The sequence below is a fragment of the Physella acuta genome, unplaced genomic scaffold (assembly GCF_028476545.2).
Source record: "Physella acuta isolate Inbredline_101_S28 unplaced genomic scaffold, ASM2847654v3 ptg000829l, whole genome shotgun sequence".
Classification (NCBI taxonomy): Eukaryota; Metazoa; Mollusca; class Gastropoda; family Physidae; genus Physella; species Physella acuta.
This window is the reverse complement of record NW_026732347.1, coordinates 347,296-371,357: the sequence shown is the minus strand read 5'-3', so window position 1 is coordinate 371,357 and position 24,062 is coordinate 347,296. Positions and strand designations below refer to the sequence as shown.

General features: G+C 37.9%; 1 protein-coding gene across 1 annotated transcript; it reads right to left on the bottom strand.

Annotated features, from left to right (window-relative positions):
* Positions 1-1,584: 1,584 nt before the first annotated feature.
* On the bottom strand, positions 1,585-23,067 carry LOC131951808 (cytoplasmic tRNA 2-thiolation protein 1). Its single transcript, XM_059314210.1, has 15 exons — positions 22,907-23,067; positions 7,246-7,369; positions 6,718-6,836; positions 6,548-6,604; positions 5,913-5,970; positions 5,702-5,779; positions 5,217-5,258; positions 4,872-4,921; positions 4,599-4,663; positions 4,293-4,358; positions 3,800-3,858; positions 3,541-3,600; positions 2,416-2,503; positions 2,268-2,304; positions 1,585-2,048 (listed from the first exon to the last, which is right to left on the bottom strand). The coding sequence occupies exons 1-15, from the start codon at positions 22,961-22,963 to the stop codon at positions 1,749-1,751; spliced, it is 1,260 nt and encodes a 419-aa protein (XP_059170193.1). The 5' UTR covers positions 22,964-23,067; the 3' UTR covers positions 1,585-1,748.
* Between the last annotated feature and the right edge of the window lie 995 nt (positions 23,068-24,062).

The following is a 24,062-nucleotide window of genomic DNA, read 5'->3' as shown; positions in this document are numbered from 1 at the left end:
AGAATTAAGCTTAGCATATGAAGAAATAGTGTGTTCAGCACTACACCTAGCCGCCTTTATTTCCCTAACGAGTCAGGTACCCATTAGAGGTGGATGGACTCAAGGACGTCCTACATTCAAGTCTTTTGGGTTCTATTAACACAGATAATGCAGTGTCAAGTTTTTGTGATCTCGTATTGACAGACATCATCAAATACATGCCAATAAATTTGAAAGAAAATGGTAAATTGTTAGAGGTTTTTTCTCCTCGGAGATTATTGCATTGAAATTTTTTTTGTTTCATACCAGTTTCCTTGTAAATATTTAAATGAAAAAACCAAAGTAAGTTTGCACTAGACCACATTTTGGCAGCTTCATTTTCTTAAACAATCTGTCCTTTTAATGGACACTTGCAAATGGTCTTCAAATTATTTTATTAGTTTGAAGTTTTTTTCAAGGTAAATTAAAAAAAATAATAAAGCCAAGTTTTTAACATTACTTAAGTCTTGCTTAAGTAAAAATTAGCCTGATACTAATATTATTTCATACATGGAAGGCTAATGGACCAAGTGTAATTACATTCAGTAATAATTTGGTAAAACTTCTGGTACATTTCATTTATCCTTTTGCAAATAAAAAATTAATGAAACCCTGGAAATGTTTATTTTTATTTTGGCTGACACACAGGGGCATAGCTGAACAATGGCATTGGTGAAGCTGTCATGTAATGACATCAAAACCCACCACCACCAAAAAGAAAATCAGTATTCAGACTTCTTAATTTTAAGTGTTGGAAGGGATCAAGCTTTATCTGTCAGAGGGTTTGAAGTTGAGACTTTTTCGAATTTTTCAACCATAAGCTTTCGCAGACTCGACCACACCTCCATCACAATTAAAGATACGTGTCAACTGGTTATGCACCATTGAGGCATTTGACTCCGATTTCAGCCTGCTTTTCTTTTTCGATTTGCTTCCATAGCCTTTGTCCAACCAAGAACAAACTACAAGGCAGCAGTTGTTTGATTTTGGAGTTGTCTCTCCTAGAAGAGTGACTGTCCCCAGCTAACGAGCCTCATCTGCCCGACGGTTCAACTGTTTGGTTTACCAACCATGAGCTTTACCCACTTGACCCCTTCAGTATTCAGACATTTAGTGACACTGAAACCCCACCCTTTTCAAATCAGTGATCAGTCATTCAGTAACTGTCTAAATCAAATATAAATATAAGCAAATAAAAAATGTCTTTGATTAATATAATTTTAGAATAAAGTTTTGTTGGCATGAACACAATGCTCTGTAGTCATTAGAGCCAAGATTATGGTTAGAGCTACAACGAGGGTTAATTTTAAAGAGAAAAATTTCACTACATGCTGACTTCACAGAAGTACCAATTTTTATTACATTATTTGGTAACATTGAGCATAATTTAGAAATATAATTTCAATAATTTTGAAACCTTAAATTAATAATTTAAACTGAAAATTATTATGGCACTTTTTAGTGACCTTTCATATTAAAATATATATAGGCCTATAAACTGTTCATAATCAAATCACATACACTAAAACAAATCTTTCATTCATTAAAAACATTTTCGCAACCACCATCCCCTTAGGCCAGCTCATTTTTACCATCAGAAAAAAAAACTGTTGATCTTCAGTCATAACACCTATACTCATTGAAGTAAATACATTATAAATTCAAGAAACAATATTACTACATGATTCTTATTTTAATGTTAGGCTAAGCAATGGCACCAAAACCTATTGTCACAAGTTTATACTTGTCATTTGATCATTGGAGGATGGGAGGCTATCTTTGTCTGATTGTCTGCTGCCAAGGTCTGTCTGCTGACCCCTCTGACAGGAGCCATCTTGTGCTGAACAGCATCTTTGGTTGCTGGATGAACTGGTACAACATCTAGTCTTGCTGGATGAACTAGTACAACACCTGGTCTTGCTGGATGAACTGGTACAACATCTAGTCTTGCTGGATGAACTGATAGTACAATCAGTGCCTGAATTTTGTAGTGATAAACTCTTTGCCTGCTGTTCTAGCTCCTCTTCCCACTGTAAACAGAAAAACTATTCAATTGTACACAAGTTGTTTTGGGACATTGTTCAGAGGATCAGGCAATGGACAAACTTGACCAGTGGAGTATACAAGGACACGTATGGACAAATAAGGACCAATTGGTAACATGGATCATACAGTACACAAACTAATTCTATCCAATAGACAAATAAATCTTCATCAACCAAGACAAGGTCTAATAACACCTATCTCACCTTCCTCCTTTCTTTATGTATTTTTCCTATACCAAGCCTGCAGAAACAAACATTGTATTTGGTTAACTAAAACAAAAGAATAATAGCGCTACCTAGGAAATAAAAACAAAGTAAGAAAACCTGGTAACTTTAAGCACTGGAGCCTTACCTGGGTCTTCCCTTGTTCAGACCTTCCAACATGACACAGGCTTTACACACTTCATTACTGGAGATGAAGTTGCACCTCTTGCAAATAGCTAAAAAAAAATTTTTTTTTTAAATGTAGATTGTGTTTTTTTAGACGTGACAAATGCCTGTCTGGCTTCAACAATATAGTAGTGCAATTAACTTAATTAGCCATCAGATGAACTATGAAAATTCCATAATTATACCATTAGCTGTAGTTAGCCTCACATGCCACTAAGACATAGCAGATCAATCACCATTAATATTGGTAGAGTTCATCTTTATCTAGACTTTGGTTTGTACCTAATGTACAACACATTTCATCGTTGGTAATGGTGTTGGGAATTAAATTTATACTGGAGTATCAAGAGTTGTATGGTCAAGTGGTAGAGCACACAACAGCTAATCAAAGAAATTCAAGTTCACTTATTGGCTGGAGATTGAGGGATGTAAGTCAGGGGAAGTAGTGGTGACAGGGCAGATCACACTAGAAAGGTAAAAGACATAGTGTTGATCATGTTGAAGGCATGGTGTAGTGTTGATCCATAGTGTAGTATTGAAGGAACAGTGTTGATTGCATCATAAAAGCTGTAAGGCAGATCACACTAGAAAGGTAGAAGCACAGTGTTGATACCATAGAAGGCATAGTGTTGATCCTGTTAAAGGCATAGTGTTGATCCTGTTGAAGGCATAATGTTGATCCCGTTGAAGTCATAGTGTTGATCCCATAAAAGGCATAGTGTTGTATTGATCCAGTAGAAGGAATAGTGTTGATTACAGCAGCATAAAAGCTGTAGGGCAGATCACACTAGAAAGGTAGAGGCATAGTGTTGATCCTGTTAAAGGCATATTGTTGATCCCAGTGTAAATGTGATCACACAATCTGTTTTATTGCTGTCTAAGGTGACCATATTCTATTAGACAACATGATCTACCAAGATTTGAATGTGGAACCTAAACAAACCATAGCATACACACATAACCTGTACTGACCAGTATCACCATATCTCTGCATGGTTTGGTGACCTATGCTGTCTTAGTTAACACCTAGCCTATTCAGCATTTAAACCTGTTGTAAACATGCTCAAACAACTTGTATCAAACTTACTTTGAACTGGCATCCGCACTTCTTTTTTCACACACAAACTTTCTCCACTGTGAATAATATCTGGGGAATGTAACAATGTATGAGAACAATATCTGGGGAATATAATAATTAAAGTGAATAATACCAAGTAATGTAATGATGAAAATAAATAGTATCAAGGGAATATAACAATGAAAATACATAATATCTGGAGAATATAATGATGCATGGGAAAAAAGAAAATGTATAAGCGGGTAACTTTTATTTGCCTTATACATACCAATAATTGAACTTGGTCTAATTTTTTCAAGGTCTTTTATGTACGCTCGTGCAAATCCCCTTTAAAAGAGAAATGAAACATTTTAAGTTCTAGCATTTAATGGATAAATTTGGCTTGTTAATTGTATCAAGAGTGAAGAGATGTAACTGGAAAATATTGTTACATGATGTTACAAAATGACTTCAAATATTTATGTTCTATTTTTAACATTATCTTTGCCCACCCAAGAACAATCTGCAAGGCAGCTACTGTTTTGATTTTGGAGTTTTCTGTCGTAGATGGTTTATGGTCCCCAGCTAATGAGCCTTATCTACCCAGTGTTGTAACGCTAGATTTTTGGAGTTAGCAAACATACAAGCTCCTGCCCAAACAGAATGTATCTTAAACTGACCTAATATTTGTGACTAATATACATCAGTGACAATTTTATTACTGGATAGAAAACTAAAATCAGCACCAATTTCTAGCAAGAAATGTGTGTTATGTAACTGACCTGTAGGCATTTGGTGAGTAGATACACTCTGTTGAGAAGTAGTCAAGCTTCTTGAAGTAAGCATACCTGTACAGCAAGAAAGAAATACAACAGATTTTAGAAATTCTTTCTATTTCATTCAGAATTTTGTTTAAAGAAAGTATTTAAAACAAAATACATCTTTGCTTTAAAATATATATTTTTTTTTAAAAGTTCCCTGCATGCAATAGAATCTGTTAGTAGCAAATGAAGAGTAATTTAAAAAGCTAGACTTAATAAAATAAATTTAATTTAAAAATGAAAGGTGATAGATATTTCAATACTCACATTACAATTTCTTTTTCATAAGTATATTTAAAAGGCTTGCATCTTGGTAGATAACCATCAGTGCCCTGGGCAGAAAATATGAAAAAGAGAATGTGACATAGAAAAATATGACAGAGAATGTGACATAGCAAAATATGACAGAAAACGCACTAGTCACTTCTCACTAAGGGCAAAATATGTTTGCCCAACACACCTTGCAGAGGGTCTGCTTAGCTCATGAGCAATCATCAAGTTATGACTATATAAGAAAAACCTGAGGCAAACAAAACTTACTGTCGTAATGGCTGTACACCTACGCAGCCTAGCTATGTCTCCACGCAGGACTGAAAGGTAAAATGGTTCATTACTTTGTTAGTAATATACAATCCAGTTACAATGTACTTTTTTAAACATGTAACTTTCATTTTCTTTGAAATAGATTTTTCTAGTCTATTTGAAATATTTGTAGATATTTTATGGGTAAAACAGAGCCTTCAATCTGTAAGCAAACTGTTATGGTGAATTTCTTATAAGTAAATCAGATATTTATTCAGAGAGACTCCTACTGTATATATCTTTTTTTATCATTAATTGAATACAATTTAAAATAAAACATTTGCATAGTACAACTTTACTTACCATTCATTATGACTGTTTCTGCTATGTCATCAGCATTGTGCCCTAGATCAACAACAATGTATAAGACAAATTATGACTGAAGTTATTTGACTTGTTTGACAAAGCTTAATTCTTATCATTGAAATGTAAAACTGCTGAGAATGATGAATACAATAAATGTATGATGGAAGTTATAAAATATTAATTACCTGTAATGAATATAATAAATGTATGATGGAAGTTATATTAATTACCTATAATGAATATAATAAATGTATGATGGAAGTTATATTAATTACCTTAATGAATATAATAAATGTATGATGGAAGATATATTAATTACCTTAATGAATATAATAAATGTATGATGGAAGTTATATTAATTACCTTAATGAATATAATAAATGTATGATGGAATTTATATTAATTACCTGTAATGAATATAATAAATGTATGATGGACATTATATAATAAAATTAGTGTATGATGTAAGCTATATCAATTACCTGTAACAATTTTAGTGGCCCCAAGCTTCATTGCTCCCCTGTCCAAAGCCTGTCTCCTGAATACCCCACAGAATGTACCTGATGAACATTACAACAATTTTAAAAAATTAGTAATTTAATTTATTTTAAAACTATTAGCTTGAATGCCACACCATTATTATTCTGATAGGATAGACTTCATGCTGGTTTTAGAAAAAAATAAAATGCTTACAGTTATTTTTTAGGCCAATCTGTTGAACTATTGCATCCATGGTCCATCCATAAAGTTCCTGTCATAAGTTTAGTGGCATTGTTAGGTGAAATAAATTATAAAACATAGCTCATGTTTAGACATTCCATCAGGGTGAATAATCAGGAATAAAAATAAAATGAGTTATTTTTCTTTCAATTATACAGAAAATTTTTTTAGAAATGTTTAAAATAACACTGCTGAACTTTATTTGATACAAACTAGTTTAACTTATGTTATAAGTTAATAATGCTAGAAACATTAATATTTTTTTTAAAAGGCTGTTAATGAAATAAACATTTAAATTTAAGTATCTTTAAAGTGTATTAAAACATTTAATTTTCTTTAGGCAGTCTGTAGTCCCAATATGCTGCCACTACAGCAGGGGAGGAGTTACTCTACTCTGGCACTTCAGCCTTTAGGGGTCATCCATTTATGACGTCCACAATTTTTTTGGATTTTGGACCCCCCCCCCCCCCCCTGTCCACAAAAATCCACCTTTTTTCCTTATACAAGTCCATATTCGTCCACAAAAGACAGTTTTTTTTCGGACCCCCCCCCCCCCCCCCCGCGTGTACTCAACTGCTTTATAGTTAGAGGCACAGAGAAAAACTTACCTCATAGGAAACAATGGTCAATGGCAGGTCATACTGTTGCTGGTTCCTCTTCACAGTCTATCAACACAAGAAAAAGTTAACCGGATTAGAAAGAACGCCAATTGTGATTGGTAAAATGTTATAGTAGTGATGGTATAGGATATTTTATTTTTACATTTTTATACTATCACCTCTAGAGAATCATCCCTGTACCCAGTGATGCCTTCGTCCACAGAGAGCAGTATCAGATTCAGGCCATACTTGTGACGTTCATTCAAGATTTTCATGGTGTGTGCCAGTACTGTAGAGTCTGGGAATGTCAAATGCTTTTAGTTACTGGATCAATGTAGGTGTTTAAATAAGTGTTTAGTGTTCACAAGATGTGCGATAAACAATAAGATCTGATTCACAACTCTATAAGATCTTTAACAAAAACTATAAGGTCTGTCATTAACACTAAAATAAATCTGTCACAAACACAATAAGGTCTGTCAACAACAATAAGGTCTTACACAAACATCTGTCACAAATGCTATATGATCTGTCACAAATCTAAAAGGTCTGTCAAATACACACAAACCTGTCACAAACACTATAAAGTCTGTCACAAACATCTGTCACAAACACTATTAAGGTCTGTAACAAAAACTGTAAGATTTGTCACAAATGCTAAAAGATGTGTCACCAACATGTGTCACACAAAGATGTCTTCCACTCACCTTTCCCACCTGAGGCACCAATGGCCACTGTATCACCTGGAGAGAACAGGTTTGCATGTTGGATGGTGTGGTGGATTTCCTCCTCAAAGGCCCAAAAGAAACATTCCTTACACAGTGCATCAGCCTGGGGGAGAGAAAAAGTTCATGGTAACTGGTGACTGGGTAGGTTAATCAGTTGACTGGTGGCTAGGTAGGTTAATCAGTTGATTGGTGGCTAGGTAGGTTAATGAGTTCACTGGTGGCTAGGTAGGTTAATCTGGTGGCTAGGTAGGTTAATGAGTTGATTGGTGGCTAGGTAGGTTAATGAGTTGATTGGTGGCTAGGTAGGTTAATGAGTTGACAGGTGGCTAGGTAGGTTAATGAGTTGATTGGTGGCTAGGTAGGTTAATCAATTGATTGGTGGCTAGGTAGGTTAATGAGTTGATTGGAGGCTAGGTAGGTTAATCAGTTGATTGGTGGCTAGCTAGGCTAATCAGGTGGCTAGGTAGGTTAATCAATTGATTGGTGGCTAGGTAGGTTAATGAGTTGATTGGTGGCTAGGTAGGTTAATGAGTTGATTGGTAGCTAGGTAGGTTAATGAGTTGATTGGTGGCTAGGTAGGTTAATGATTTGACTGGTTGAAAATTATGTGATAATGTGTAAGTAACCTAATGAAGGAACTAAACAAAGGTTTGAGAAAATAAATAAATGCTATACAAATTGAGGAAAATGTATTGAAAAACTTCAATTTGACTTCTTTAAGGGCAACAAGAATACAAAACCTTTACTACTTTAGACAACACATTCATACCCCCCCCCCCCACACACACACACACACAGAAGTCCACAGTTAAGTAATATATAACTAAAACAACAATAAAACAATTTTTCTTAGAAGTAAAAAAAAATTGCCATTAAATGACTTAATGAATGCAGCTAATATTTTAGGTGTTCACTTTAATTATTTTTAAAGTACTGCAAAATGATTTCTAATATTAGGTGTTTTTAAAGGACTGCATAATGATTTCTAATATTAGGTGTTTTTAAAGGACTGCATAATGATTTCTAATATTAGGTGTTTTTAAAGAACTGCATAATGATTTCTAATATTAGGTTAACACAACCGTCATGTGCACGAGCCTGGCACCTCCCATTATACGATTAACTTAAGACAGCAGTGACACCCGCTAATTGAGGGGAAAAAACTCATTTCACACGTAACCTGTTTGCTAATTACAGCAATAGAAAAAAAATGCAGCTCACTCCTGACACGTTTAAAGCTCATTATCTGCTCGTTCTTCTCTTCTGTTGGCTCGTGTTACATCTAAAAAATCGCCAGGGTGAGCAGAAGGTTGATCTTACGCCGCACACGATTCATGCACGTATATTCACGTGAGCGCCAACAATGCGGCTCATGCACGTACATTCACGTGAGCGCCAACAATGCGGCTCATGCACGTACATTCACGTGAGTGCCAACAATGCGGCCCATGAACGTACATTGAGGTGGGTGTCAACTCATCACGTTCTACACCAGCAGCACCCATGCAGGGAACAGCTCGCTGCCAGCCCTACGTACTACATACATGCGGCAGATGGCCGACAAACGTGCCGGTCTTCTCGCCGGCTCTCGGGCGAATCTCGCAGTTAAATATTCATTGTAGCAGAAGGCGGTGTGCCCCGGCCCCCCGCGCCATTACCGGATTAAAGTGGACCCCACCTGAAAGGGCTGGAAGGTGACAGATCTGCAAGACATAACGCAACTCGCCACCCAGGCCTCGGCGAGCCAGCGTCCCATGACAGTCGAGGCTTACAGTCCCGACCCAGGGCCCGTGGAGGGGGAGGATTAGAGAAACCGTAGACCGTGTTCGGCTAAAACACGTCAACAATTTGGTGTCGATTGTCTGAGACTGGAGCTGTCAGACCTAAAGGGGGAAAAGCTCGCAGTCTTACGGCAAGGCGACGGCAGCTTAACACAAGGCCTATTGAATAGCCCGGCTAAACCCGGGTACCCGGCACACCAGGAGTCTCTGCTTACATATTACGTTACAATGCAATGCGCTGAGATAAAAATAATAAACTTCAGTTATTTATATCCGTGAATGCTGGCTCATAACCTGCTCGGCTCAAGCGCCGCGGGGGCTCCCGGCAATACTGTGTCGGTCTCGAGAATTTTCTTCAATGTCAGACCGACCACAATGCCTTGCTCGGGTATTTAGATTGTTAGTATTATCACATCGGGCAATCTCGACATTTTTTTTTCTTCAAAGCTGGAACACAAAGTTGTATTGAAAAAACGATTTGTATTCAGAATTTGACAAAATTAGTGTTGACATATGGATAGATTTGTCGTAGACCATGGGTTGTCCCGTTATAGGTCAACTAGTTTTTTTTCTTCTTCAATATGTCATTTAACAAAACAAACTATTAAAGCAGTCACTAATTAAGACTAACAGAATGAAAGATTATATTTGTTTACAGTGTCTAAGGGTACGGGCTTCACCCTCCACCCCCTTTCCTCCATACCAGATCTTGGTGCTTCACAAGCAGACGTGCACTCACAACTCACGAACAACTCAAGGAGCTATGGTGATGCCAATGGTGCTTGGGCTACTTATTGTCACAGTTATCTATGAAGTCACAGTCAACTAGTGTACCACGTTATTAGCATTATACTTCACAGTCAACCAGAAGGTCACGTTTTATAATCTGACTTAAGTCAACCAGAGGGATAATTAAAGCATCTGACTTCACAGTCAACTAGAGGACCAAGTTTTAGCTTGCGACTTCCGAACTAGACAGTCAGGTTTTATAAACTGACTAGGCATGCTGCCCAGCTTCGCTTAGGCTTTCGAAACGTTGAGAATTTGAATGCTTAATTAATTCGCCCATATAAGGCGCCGGTCAGTCGAGGTCAGTTTTGACCCCCTCATCGTAGACTTTTCGGCCAACCGGCCCCCGTGTTCTGTCGCCCCAAGGCAAGATCCTGCCAAATTTGAAGCGCCTGCGGCGCCGGGAAGTGCCTTATCGGACACCCGACAATCTAGATCTAGATCTAGAATCCTAATAGAATTTTTTTTTTAAGTTTAGCCCGAGCAAAATAAAAAAAAGTACATTAACCAAGTTGACTTGGTGTGTCTCGAACCCGCACCACCTGCGTGGTTTATAGTACACTAACATCTCCCCTATTTAGGCACCTTATAAAATACAGAGAATGAAAGACGTATTTTAAAATCTTAACTTACGCGAATATGCCTATTCTTTCAAATTAATTTTTTTATCCCAAATTAGCCAGTTCCAAACAAAGATTTTGTATAAATAAATTTTATGAGTTTAGGCCGGAAAAATTGTATTGTATACATTTCATAGTGTACGTAGATCTAAATCAAATTTGAATGAAATAGTTCATTTCTTTTATATTGTAAACACGGCAGATGACGTCATTAGTTAATGTATAAATAGTGACGTCAAAGTTTTATGCGTTCTTTTTCACATATATAAATGCTTTTCCGGTTGCATAAATAATACTGTTTCTCTACATTCGAATACGCCTTTATTTTTTATTTTTCTTCTTTAAATAAAATTGTAGTTATACATTTAAAACATCTAACATATTATTTTCAACAAAAGTCCGTAAAAAGTTCTTCATATATCGCTGCCGATTCTGACGTGATGTCCGGCGAAAATTTTTTGCGGACAGAGAGAGAGAGAGAGAGAGAGAGAGAGAGAGAGAGAGATGTGCGAACGTGGCCCATTATAGATTTAGATTTAGTCAACGAGAGAGTCAGGTTTTTAGAATCTGATTTCAGTCAATTAAAAGGGTCACGTTTTATAATCTGACTTCAGAGTCAACTGCAGGCCAAGTTTTATAATCTGACTTCAGTCAACTAGAGATACATTTTTTAGCATTAGACTTCAGAGTCAACTGCAGGCCAAGTTTTAGAATCTGACTTCAGTCAACTAGAGAAACATTTTTTAGCATTAGACTTCAGAGTCAACTGTAGGCCAAGTTTTAGAATCTGACTTCAGTCAACTAGAGAAACATTTTTTAGCATTAGACTTCAGAGTCAACTGCAGGCCAAGTTTTAGAATCTGACTTCAGTCAACTAGAGAAACATTTTTTAGCATTAGACTTCAGAGTCAACTGTAGGCCACGTTTTAGAATCTGACTTCAGTCAACTAGAGAAACATTTTTTAGCATTAGACTCCAGAGTCAACTGTAGTCCAAGTTGTAGTATCCGACTTCAGTTAACTGCGGACAAGCCTTTTAGTAGCCTTAATGGACTGACTAAATTAAACACACACCACTTCAAATAACGCCGTTCAATAGCAAGCAGAAGACCGTCAGTTCACCGGCACAATCGCAGACGATAACCACACGCTGTTCCCCTCCCTCACACACCGAGTGTGGCACCCACAGAAAGAAACAGTCATCTTTAATAACGGTCAAGTGATCTCATGCCATCTTGTTTTATGTGTAGTGCCATTCAACCTGACGGCTTAGGTACTGCTTCTCCATTCACCCCCCTCCCCTACATCTCCTCCCAACCCCCCTACAAAACAGATGGAAGAATGAAGAACATCGAGGGCCTACCCTCCGACCTTGTAGAAAATTGTCCAACATAATTCATCAAGCCGGGACCAATCCTCCATGTATAATATACGGCTGACAAGGGGAGCAAACCCCGGCGGTTCAGCAATACGTGGGAGTTGTCTAACGTGGATTGCAACATCCCTGAGATATCAAGGAGAAAGGATGAAGAGAAAAAAAACCCACACAGCAGAGGAATCGAATGGCGACCAAGAGAATAGAAGACCGGGTCCGGTCCCGTTGATTTCCCGTACCGCCCCCTCCTAAATCTGTCACTGCCAACCGGCACAACTCCACAATGCCAGTGACAAGTGTCCGCGACGCCCACCCCTTTCTCAATATCAAATCTCCAATTTCATCTCGGCCCGGCCCGGTGGGTAGATACGGGGATTCAATCAACACTCCAGCAAATACAATAGTTTGCTCTACCCCCATCAGGAGGCGACAATAACCGTAAATACGCGACAAAATCCGGAGAGAGAAAAAAACACGTAAATACACGACAATAACCGTAAATACACGACAAAGGCCACAAACACACGACGCCAGGCTTGAGGGTACCACTAGCTTGTGGGGCCACATCTTCACTAAGGCTTGTTTATTGGGTCTCCAGTAACATTTTCTCAACGACCAAACCACTAGTGGCGAGAATTCAATCTAGTTGTAAATGGTGGCCAATTACAACAACTAAACGAATTAAAGAAATGTTACTTTGAGAAACTAGGAGGCTATAATAAATTATTTTAGCTCTAACTCTAATGAATCGATGATGCCTGGTGTATTCGTTAACAGTAAATCGGAACAATTTATTATTAGTAGTTCGTAGTGTGGAGTCATAGTTTTGGTTATTGAAGAATTCGAATATCGGAGTCATAATTTTGGTTAAGGAATAGTTCGTAGAATGGTGTCATAGTTTTGGTCATTGAAGAATTCGAATATCGGAGTCATAATTTTGGTTAAGGAATAGTTCGTAGACTGGCGTCATAGTTTTGGTCATTAAAAAGTTCGTAGTTCAAAGTTTGTTTATAGACGAATATAAGTAACACACACATATGTTGTTCGAATGGCATACAGGCATTGGTAGGTCTAACAAAGAAATATAAGTAATATAATCCTAAGGCCTGTTTATAATACTCCTGCCTTACCGGAAGACGTTAGCACATTTCCCCTAAGGTAATCCCCCACCACAAAAGACCTAAAAACACCGCATTATTTCAAACAACACTAATGCATCTGTACGATACACGATACGCCTAGCTTTCCCACACCCATACAATGAAATATGACGTATCGTCAGGCGTCTTAAAAAAAAAACGTTCGCATGGCACATACTAACCCGGACACCCCTCAACATCATCAAGCACCGACCAAGATTGATTAGCCCCGCCCACCGTTTCCCGTGTCACCATCACTACCAAGTCACCGGCCCAGCAACACCGAGCTAACAACCCGGTGTTGACGACACCGCTCACTGACAATACATAATTATACACCCCGGCACCGGCCAAGTTTACCAATAAATACTGCGGTTAACTTTCCCCCCTGCATTCCATATTTACCCCAATTCGGAGGTAATCTTCTCACAGTATTCGGTTCACCTAGCTCGTTAAACCGTTCAGCGCTTATTTCCCCTGATAAGAGGTAACAAAACATGGGAGACAACCCATGTTTTTTAAGGACCACCGCTGGCGAGAAAAGTTGAGCGTTAATCTGGGTGTGACAGAAGGCTGGATTAGCTTCGGCGGTTTGCTAGACCAACACCTTACTCCGTTTACAGTTCAGCGGTGTGCTGATACATTCTACAGAAAGGTGAATCGCGACATTGAAACAATAGGTTTAGGTATGTTGGCTGATGCACACAAGAGAAGCATTGAACTAGTATGCTGTTAAATTCAACAAAATAAATGTATGCTGTGTTATATTCCACATACAAAGCGTTGTGCAGCTATATTCAACAAAATAAAAGATACAAAGCGTTATGTAGGCCCTATATATATATTCAAGAAAAATATATATGCTGTTATATTCATTATACAAAACGTATACTGCTTTAACTATAAACTTTTAACAAACAAAACAACAGCTACAAGTTTCTACAAGCACAGAAATGGCAAATGGACCCAACCAAGAATAGTCTCGAAATTCTTCGATAGGCTCATACTATTTTTAAACCCAAGAACGTCGTTGTTATAAATAGAGTTACATAAATCTGACTTTTTAAAATTTTTGTTGGACTTAAAGATTTGATGAGTTTTCGGTAACTAAACAAAATTTAAAACAGAAGCCAAAAACAATTTGGTTGTTTACATTTCTCTGGATATGAACCTTTTATAACACTGATTCTAAAAATATAAAATTTCTGAATTATTTTTTTGCTAAGCTGTTTGTTTGGTTTATTTTTTTTATTTTATTTTACGGCCGCTTCTAGGGCAAAAGCTAAACAAGATTTTAAGCCATGTGCAAATTTTGACAAATATTTTTTTTTCTGCCACATTCAACAATGTATTCTACATGCTTTTAAAGATCAGAAGCAAAAATGGCCCCTCAAAGTATCTGCTACTAATACTACTGACAAGATCAGCCATCTCAATTGATACATTCCCCTCCGTCAATTGACCAATCAAAACACCAGTCTGGTGTATAAATAAACTTGAGAATTACCGGAAGTATTTTTCTAAGCAATCTGTCGCGGTAATGGACACCGGGCAGACAGCGGGTGAGCCGGGGTTACCAAGTCAAAGATCATCTGCTGGAAGGCTGGAGGCGGTCACTCATCTGACCACGTGACGGGGACAGTTTGTTGTGACAACATGGACCTGGCAACCAACCCTGAGGCCGATGTGACAACCTCGCAACCAGCCTGGAGGCCAACCAGCCGGACACGCAGGACGGGCGGGTATTGTGGGCTCACGCCATATAAACACTGCAAGCTTTCCTTCGGCTACGGCGCGCAGTGCCGGTCTCTGACGGCGCACACGTGCCAAAATAACCGGAACCGGCGAGCGGTGTTGGTACAGCAGACATTAAAACCGGCACGGTTTTTTTTTCCACGGATGTCTTTCTTCTGGGCAACCCGAGAAGCGGCGATGACTTTATGTGGCGACAGTGGCTCACACGGGTTGGTGTCGGAGGCCGGGATGTTTGGGCGGGCTCGGGTTTCAGTCCACTGTTTACATCAGCCGTACTCCAACAACACGGATATCAAGTCGACGGGAATAACGCGTTGGTCTAGCACAGGCAGTGTGGGACATTAGACACAATGTCATCAATGACTTTTACATCGGTTGTTCCAAATATTACCTCAACATACAAACGCGGCTTCGGGTTTCGAACGCCGGTCCGGTATAAAAGCACCGTGTTTACTAAACATTATTCCGGCTAGGACGCGACCACTGTTTGGTGGAGCGCTAAGTTTCTAAAATAACAATGATCAATCGCGTGTAATGGGGGAAAGTGGATTGACACACACGTGGCCTACACAATTTAATAACTCATATCATGCAACAAACACTACTGTAGACGGGGAGTCATCAGTGATACTATTAATAAGAATGAAGTTTCTCGCTTACTACTGCTTTCCAAAAGTGGTTCGGCTAATTCAATCTCACTAACATAACTTCGGACACACTGCACTTAGAGATGGACATAGAACTGGACACACAGCACCTAGAGACCGCACACACGGCACCAAGACACTGAACAGTGCTGGACACAGCATTTGGAAACTAGACACAACACAAAGACACTGGACAATGGTGGACACAGCACCTAGAGACTGGACACAGCACGTTGAGACTGGACAGTGCTGAACACAGCATCTGGAGACTAGACACAACACAAGGATACTAAACATTTCTGGACACATCACCTAGAGACTGGACACAACACAAAGACACTGGACACAGCACCTAGAGACTGGACACAGCACCTAGACACTGGACACAGCACCTGGAGACTGGACACAGCACCTAGAGACTGGACACAGCACCTAGAGACTGGACACAGCACCTAGACACTGGACACAGCTCCTAGACACTGGACACAGCACCTAGAGACTAGACACAGCACCTAGACACTGGACACAGCACCTAGAGACTGGACACAGCACCTAGAGACTGGACGCAGCACCTAGACACTTGACACAGCACCTAGAGACTGGACACAGCACCTAGAGACTGGACACATCACCTAGAGACTGGACACAGCACCTAGACACTGGACACAGCACCTAGACACTGGACACAGCACCTAGACACTGGACACAGCTCCTAGAGACTGGACACAGCACCTAGACACTGGACACAGCACCTAGAGACTGGACACAGCTCCTAGAGACTGGACACAGCACCTAGAGACTGGACACATCACCTAGAGACTAGCCACAACACAAAGACACTGGACACAGCTCCTAGACACTGGACACAGCACCTAGAGACTGGACACAGCACCTAGAGACTGGACACAGCACCTAGAGACTGGACACAGCACCTAGAGACTGGACACAGCACCTAGAGACTGGACACAGCACCTAGAGACTGGACACAGCACCTAGACACTGGACACAGCACCTAGATACTGGACACAGCACCTAGAGACTGGACACAGCACCTAGACACTGGACACAGCACCTAGACACTGGACACAGCACCTAGAGACTGGACACAGCTCCTAGAGACTGGACACAGCACCTAGACACTGGACACAGCACCTAGAGACTGGACACAGCACCTAGACACTGGACACATCACCTAGAGACTAGACACAACACAAAGACACTGGACACAGCACCTAGAGACTGGACACAGCACCTAGAGACTGGACACAGCACCTAGACACTGGACACATCACCTAGAGACTGGACACAGCACCTAGACACTGGACACAGCACCTAGAGACTGGACACAGCACCTAGAGACTGGACACAGCACCTAGACACTGGACACATCACCCAGAGACTAGACACAACACAAAGACACTGGACACAGCTCCTAGAGACTGGACACAGCACCTAGAGACTGGACACATCACCTAGAGACTGGACACATCACCTAGAGACTGGACACAGCACCTAGACACTGGACACATCACCTAGAGACTAGACACAACACAAAGACACTGGACACAGCTCCTAGAGACTGGACACAGCACCTAGAGACTGGACACATCACCTAGAGACTAGACACAACACAAAGACACTGGACACAGCTCCTAGAGACTGGACACAGCACCTAGAGACTGGACACAGCACCTAGACACTGGACACATCACCTAGAGACTAGACACAGCACCTAGAGACTGGACACAGCACCTAGAGACTGGACACAGCACCTAGACACTGGACACAGCACCTAGACACTGGACACAGCACCTAGAGACTGGACACAGCACCTAGAGACTGGACACAGCACCTAGACACTGGACACAGCACCTAGATACTGGACACAGCACCTAGAGACTGGACACAGCACCTAGAGACTGGACACAGCACCTAGACACTGGACACAGCACCTAGACACTGGACACAGCACCTAGACACTGGACACAGCACCTAGAGACTGGACACAGCACCTAGAGACTGGACACAGCACCTTGAGACTGGACACAGCACCTTGAGACTGGACACAGCACCTAGAGACTGGACACAGCACCTAGAGACTAGACACAGCACCTAAAGACTGGACACAGCACCTAGACACTGGACACAGCACCTAGAGACTGGACACAGCACCTAGACACTGGACACAGCACCTAGAGACTGGACACAGCACCTAGACACTGGACACAGCACCTAGAGACTGGACACAGCACCTAGAGACTGAGCACAAAGACACTGGACAGTGCTGGGCATGGCACCTACAGACTTTAAAAAGTAATGTATACATTAATACATAGCTACTTCATAGTGCCAGACCTCAGCTACACCACCTCTGTTTCCTTGTATATGGAACATCAACGTCTGAGAATGATTTGCCTAGCTACTGGCACAGACACTAATGAAAAGAAGTAACTAGATTTTTAGTGTTAACTGAAATGAGCTTTGAAATAGAGCATGTTGTCTACATTTATTTAATATGTAACTTAATGCCAGTCAGCTGTGATTTCAATGAGTTCTGGTCCCCCCCCCTACACCAGTATATCTATATCTTAAACCTGCCATACAACAACAGAAAATGTGCAGCGACTGCTTGAATTACACACTGCAATGTATTTCCATAAGCAAAAACAATATTATGTGAGAGCATGTCAAGTCTAGAATTACTGACATTATTATGACAAGGACTCGTTATGCTATACAAATTTATGTTTTTAGATAAGTGTATATCGAGTTACTAAAATCGGTTTGATACTTGTAAAGCTATCATGCTTTTAAACGAGCATATGTATCAGTGGGATAAAACATGATATGTGCTGTAAAAAATAATAGCATGCATGTAACACTTATGCAAAACTCTGATAAGTAAACAAGTTGTGCTGAGCTAGACCAGTCAACTAGTTTTATTTTGCCAGACAACTAACAAGTTGTATAGAGCCAGGTTGAATAACATACTTGTACTTAGACAATTCACCTATTGTGTTAAGCTACACAGGAAGTTTAGTTTTATTTAGCCATACAAATATCAGGCTGGGTTTAGCTAGACAAAGCAAAGAGTATTAGTTTTTTTTTAAAATTTCTTATCCAAATATAACATATTTTCCTAATATTCAATAGTGTATACTAATAAAGTTGTTGTAATAATTAAGGGCTATACAGTAGTAATATTAAATATTTTGGTCAACTATACAAAACTATGTGGATACAATAAAAAGCATTATGGTGCCAAGACTATTTTGGTACCGTAACACTGAACTGATTGCTGCAGGGTGAATGCTGTATTTCAAAGAACCCAAATTTTATATTCTCTTTAAGATAGACAAATGCTATCGTATCATAGTAAAGAGGGGGAAAAAATCGAGATTTTAGTGATATAATTTTTTCCTGGGAAAATTAAGTTTAAAAATTAATTTCATAGGCTGTAGCCTATTTATAGGTGAAAGGAAAGAAGCCACAGGGAAAAAGTCAGTTTTTGTTAGGAAAAAAAGTCACCATTGTGTATTAAGTAATATTTTGATTTACTTGATGAGAATTGTAAAATTTCGGGTGTTTATAAACATGGGTGGCAATTTTTAGTAACAATATTTATAAACATGGGTGGCAATTTTTAGTAACAATATTTATAAACTGTAAAAGAAATTATGGTTTTTAGCAAGTAATAGTAATATAAGATGATTTACACAGCAGCCTCAATTTTGTTACATATTAGTTTGAATACTCAATAAAAAAAATAATAAATTAATTATAAAAGAAATGTAGCCACATAGTTATATATATACTTCAGACTAAAAATTTTTATGTGTGTTACCATACAAATACAACCTAAAGACATATATCTAAAATGTCAAAATTACATTTAATTAATTTTATGTTGATTAGCACTTTCTAAAAAATATAAAATTATTTACTAATGCAGTGGCGGAACTAGAAAAAAATGGCCACCCCGCAAAGAAAAAATGTTGGGCCGCCTATATCTATATCTATATATATATATATATATATATATATATATATATATATATATATATATATAAACAAACACAAAATACAAACATAGAATACTTATTTTGAGCCTGATCAGGTTTAGAATAAAAAATTCTTTGCTTTTTTTTTTCATTTTAAACAAATACAACAACAAATCATGTGTGTGAGTGCATAAGTCTGTTTTTAAAATCTCCGTTTCATTTTATATCAGCCGTAATGCATCTTTCACTCAAAAGTATATACATATGAATGCTTTGTATGTCTAATGGTTTCTCGTGTTATGTTTATTTTTATTTATTTTTTGTATTTATATTATTAAGTTTTAACACATTTCTTTTTTATATGAGGTCATTCTTTAGTATGTATTTAAGAAAACTAATAATTAAGAGATGAAATTGCTTATTAATTTGTTTTGTACAAATCAATTAAAAGGAGCTTAAGGGCATTCTTTTTTTACTATTTAAAAAGGGAAATAGTCATGGAAATGGTTTGAAAGTTTACCTATCATTCACACTACAGCTCATGTATATTTGTATATTTTTTTCTTTAACAAAACAGCTTGTGTTAGCTACTGTAGATCATCACTACTGTAGTAGATCTGTTTGTTTTTCCACAACCACTAGCAATGTGCCAGTTGCGGAACTAGAAAAATTAAGCCTATTGTAAAATACTCAAGGGAGACAATTCAAATTATGCACGTTTATTATAACATTTTTTATCTTAAACAAAAAGAAGTAAACTACATAAAACTGAAATTATTGTTATTGTATTATTTTTTAAAATTATTATAGTATAGAATAGTAGTTCTACCAATACAACAAACGTACATTTTACTTTGTAAAACCTCAATGGATTGTGGACCAATTATGGTCGGCTGTGGGCCCCAAAATGGCCTGGGCCCCCCCCCCCCGCATTGCAGGGTCTGGCGGCACTGTAGTTCCGCCCCTGTACTAATGCCATGCACATTTGTGACATTTTTCCTGAGACTATTTCCTACGATCGCATTTACAAAAAGTGTACTGCTGGGTTTAGCAACCAATTAATGTTAATGAAAACAAAGACTGATGTCATGAATCAGATGTACCCTAGCTTTATGTCCAAACTTTACATATTCTGAGTATATGTATACCCATTTAAGTTAATAGATAAAACACCAACCATAAAGCCCAAACTGATTTGGGGATTGAAAATGAAATTATTCAATTTAAAAAACAAGAGTAACTCTGGGAAAATAAATATTAGTCTTGCAAGTTAGTAGTCACGCAATAATCTGGGCAGCGAATAAAACTTTCTTTAAATTGTCTTTGCGCAAGATTAATTTTCCAATATTTATTAAATATTTGCCCTGCAATTTGCTGCAGTTTCATAAGAAATGCTAACCCAATACTTTAAGAGGATTTATTTAAGGTGTATTTTTAGACGCATGGTCTTGTTTTCTAAAACTGAGTTATTTAATCGAAACAAAGCAGGCGCTATATTTCTGGGATCATAGTTGTTGGGGCGCAGGTTAGTCTACATTTCCACACAGACATGCTGCATGAAAGAATTGAGTGTACATTGTACATTAATCACCCTCAGTGCGTAATAACATCGAGGTTGAACATACACAGTAAACAGACAGGTGGAACTTTGGTTAGGGCCCCTAGTTAGGTTCAATCATCAAATGTCATGTGTCTCTCTATGTCCCTATTAAAGGATGCTCTTTAAAAGAAATGAAGGCACCGGACATAAGCGCCAATCCAGTTTTTTAAATGTCAAATATTTCAGGCCCGCCCTATGTCAGTTTGGGCCTTGGAATTTGTGTTTTGTGAACTTAAAATGGATATACTTTGCAATTTAAAAATTATGGTAATCCCCCGGTATAGCGTCGGTTATTATTCCGGAATGGTATAACAGTTAAAAAAACAGCTTATTTTATTCTCCGCTTCTTGTTGACCTCCAGTTGAGCGTATTTTATTATAATAACCGAAACACACCAAAACATTAGGAAAACACAATTTATTTATTTGTATTGTATTTTTGTTTTAACAAATGAATAAAAAATAACAGAGACTGACTTTGTTTTAGATTTTGATAATTTACTTTTGTCAAAACTTGAGAAAAATCCAAATTTAGAATATTGAATGTGCTATGTTTGTGTGTCAGTTAGAATTTTCATTGCCATTGCAATGGGTGAAGTACGTAAACGTAACTCACAATTGCAAGGCCGTTAAGTTTGTATTGTTACAAGTATCTCCCAGGCATTATACTATAAATAAACATTTATGAACTTACAATGACCCCAAAACTGAGGCCAACACAATTTCAAACAGCTATTGCCCGAGCTATGATGTATGCTGATAATTAAAGTCTATGTGAACTCACGGTGAACCCGCGACAGTGTAAGGATTTTTTTCTCCCGCTGATGATCACACGATATTTAATTGGAACAGTTCTAATGCTTTTTTATGTATTTTTTTTTACCTTTTCTAACTAAAAATCATATTCATAAAAAAATAAATAGGCTAGATATAAGTGTTTTCCTAACGTTTATGTGTGTTTTGGTTGTGTTAATTATAAAATATGCTCAACTGGAGGTGAACGTGAAGCAGGGAATAAAATACACTAAAATGGAGTTTTACCCATTTTTTTTTCAAATCATATAGCCCAGGCCCTATCCTCCTCTAAATGTGAAATAATTTTAAAATTTAAGGAGTCACCTGTTTTTCACATTACTAGACACGGGCGATTTTATGTAGCCTACCTAAAACGAAAGATTTTATAGATTCTTGATTCTAGATTTAAGAAGAATTTTAAGTTTTAAGATTATGGTCGTTGCATTCAATTTTCGGTAAAACCTTAGTTTAGCGTCGGAAATTATCGGGTAATGTTTGTTGAGTTTCGGTAACTAGAGTTACGGTAAACCATGGTTTATTTGACCATTGAAATATAAATAAATTGAAAGTCGATTGTAGTAAATTAATGTTTTAATTTTTTAAGTTTAATCAACAAAAAGAAACAAGAATAAATATAATAGGGCCTAGTAGATTTAAATTAGTAGATCTAAAAATGTAAAAAAATATATAGGCCCTATTAATATAATTAGGCCTATAAATAATGAAGTCAAATGTAATAATTTAATGTTTTTGGCTTGCAGCGGATTTGCGACCATTAATTAATTAGATCTAGCTAGATATCTAGCTGCTAGGCCAAATAAAAAAATCTAGATTACGAACATAGTAAAAATGATTACAAAATGTAAAAATGATTACGAAAATAAATCTATCCAAATTTTAAACATTCTGTAGGCCTATAAAAATAAAAGATGACGCCAAATAAAGTATAGTTTACAGTACTTCCGGTGAATTCCGGAAGTGTGTGACAGACTTTGGCATTGTTTTACTGTTTTTTACTGCTATACGATTCCGGAATAATAACCGACGCTAAACTAAGGTTTTACCCAATTTTCAATCATCATTCAACAAATTCAAAATTTAAAAAATTAAGATACAACTGTTTTTTATCTACAAACTTACTGTTTTAGGTCTCTTCAATATTGCATTTTTATCACATCCAGCACACTTTCTAGGCATTTTTAATAGTTTTTCTTTTCCTAATTTGATTTGATGGTCATTGCTTTATCAAATACAGCTGTTTCATAAGCATAGCAGCCCTAAGGAGGCTGCCATCTTTATAAAAGCGTATGAATCAAGCTTTGTAAAAACGTATACGATTGGTCCAATCTAGCGAAGTATCCAATGAAAAGTTACAATAAATATTGCATTTGGTATAAATATAAACAGCTTTTTAGAGTTTAAGCACCATAATGTTATTGTCCAATAAAGTGCCCACTAAATACAACATGAAACATTTTATACCGCAGCGGTTTTCATCACACATTTTGAAATTAGAAGGCGTGAGGTGGTGGAGGGAGGGACGGGTTGAGGACAATGGCCGATTCAGGCGCCGACCCAAAAGGGGTCGAAAAAGAAATTAAAATGTTGATTTTGAGCTGTATTTATCGCGATTTATTCACACACAAAATGTTTGGTAGTTTTGTTTAGATGCGTTACGGGCTTTTATTTGAATGAGTAGACCACAGGGCGTGTTTCATAGTACAATGTTAACTCTACATACGAATTTTTTTAGATACGAGCTGTTGAGTGAGATAAAATTCGCATTGCCATACAAGCAAAGTTTGAGATACAAGTAATTAGATTAGCGGGTTTAACAGTTTGTGGGAAAGAAACGCTGGTTTCTTTCAGACTTTTTTCTCCGGGGGGGGGGGGGGGGGGGGGGGTGGGGGGCACGGTTAAAGTATATATTTTCTATATAAATTCTATTTCTTTCCAGGGGGAGGTATGGTGTATAGATGCTTGAAAGAAACACAAAAAGAAACATCCAGAAAAAGTTGCAACTGATTGTGCTTCGGAGCTATTTAACGACACCTACCTTACTCATTTCAGAAACATTCTGAAAGGGAGCAAAAACAAAATCACTTTGGACAGGTTTATTTTAACGGCCTGCGTGAAAATGCGAGGAAAGCGTGGAGAAAAAGTTAACAAAGAAGAGAAGAGAAAAGCTGTGACGAAAATTAAAACATTCTTCTTCTTCGTTCTTAATTTTAGTGTTGGAAGGGATCCCCCTCCCTCCAACACAATTAAGGATACGTTCAACTGGTTATGCTTTTCT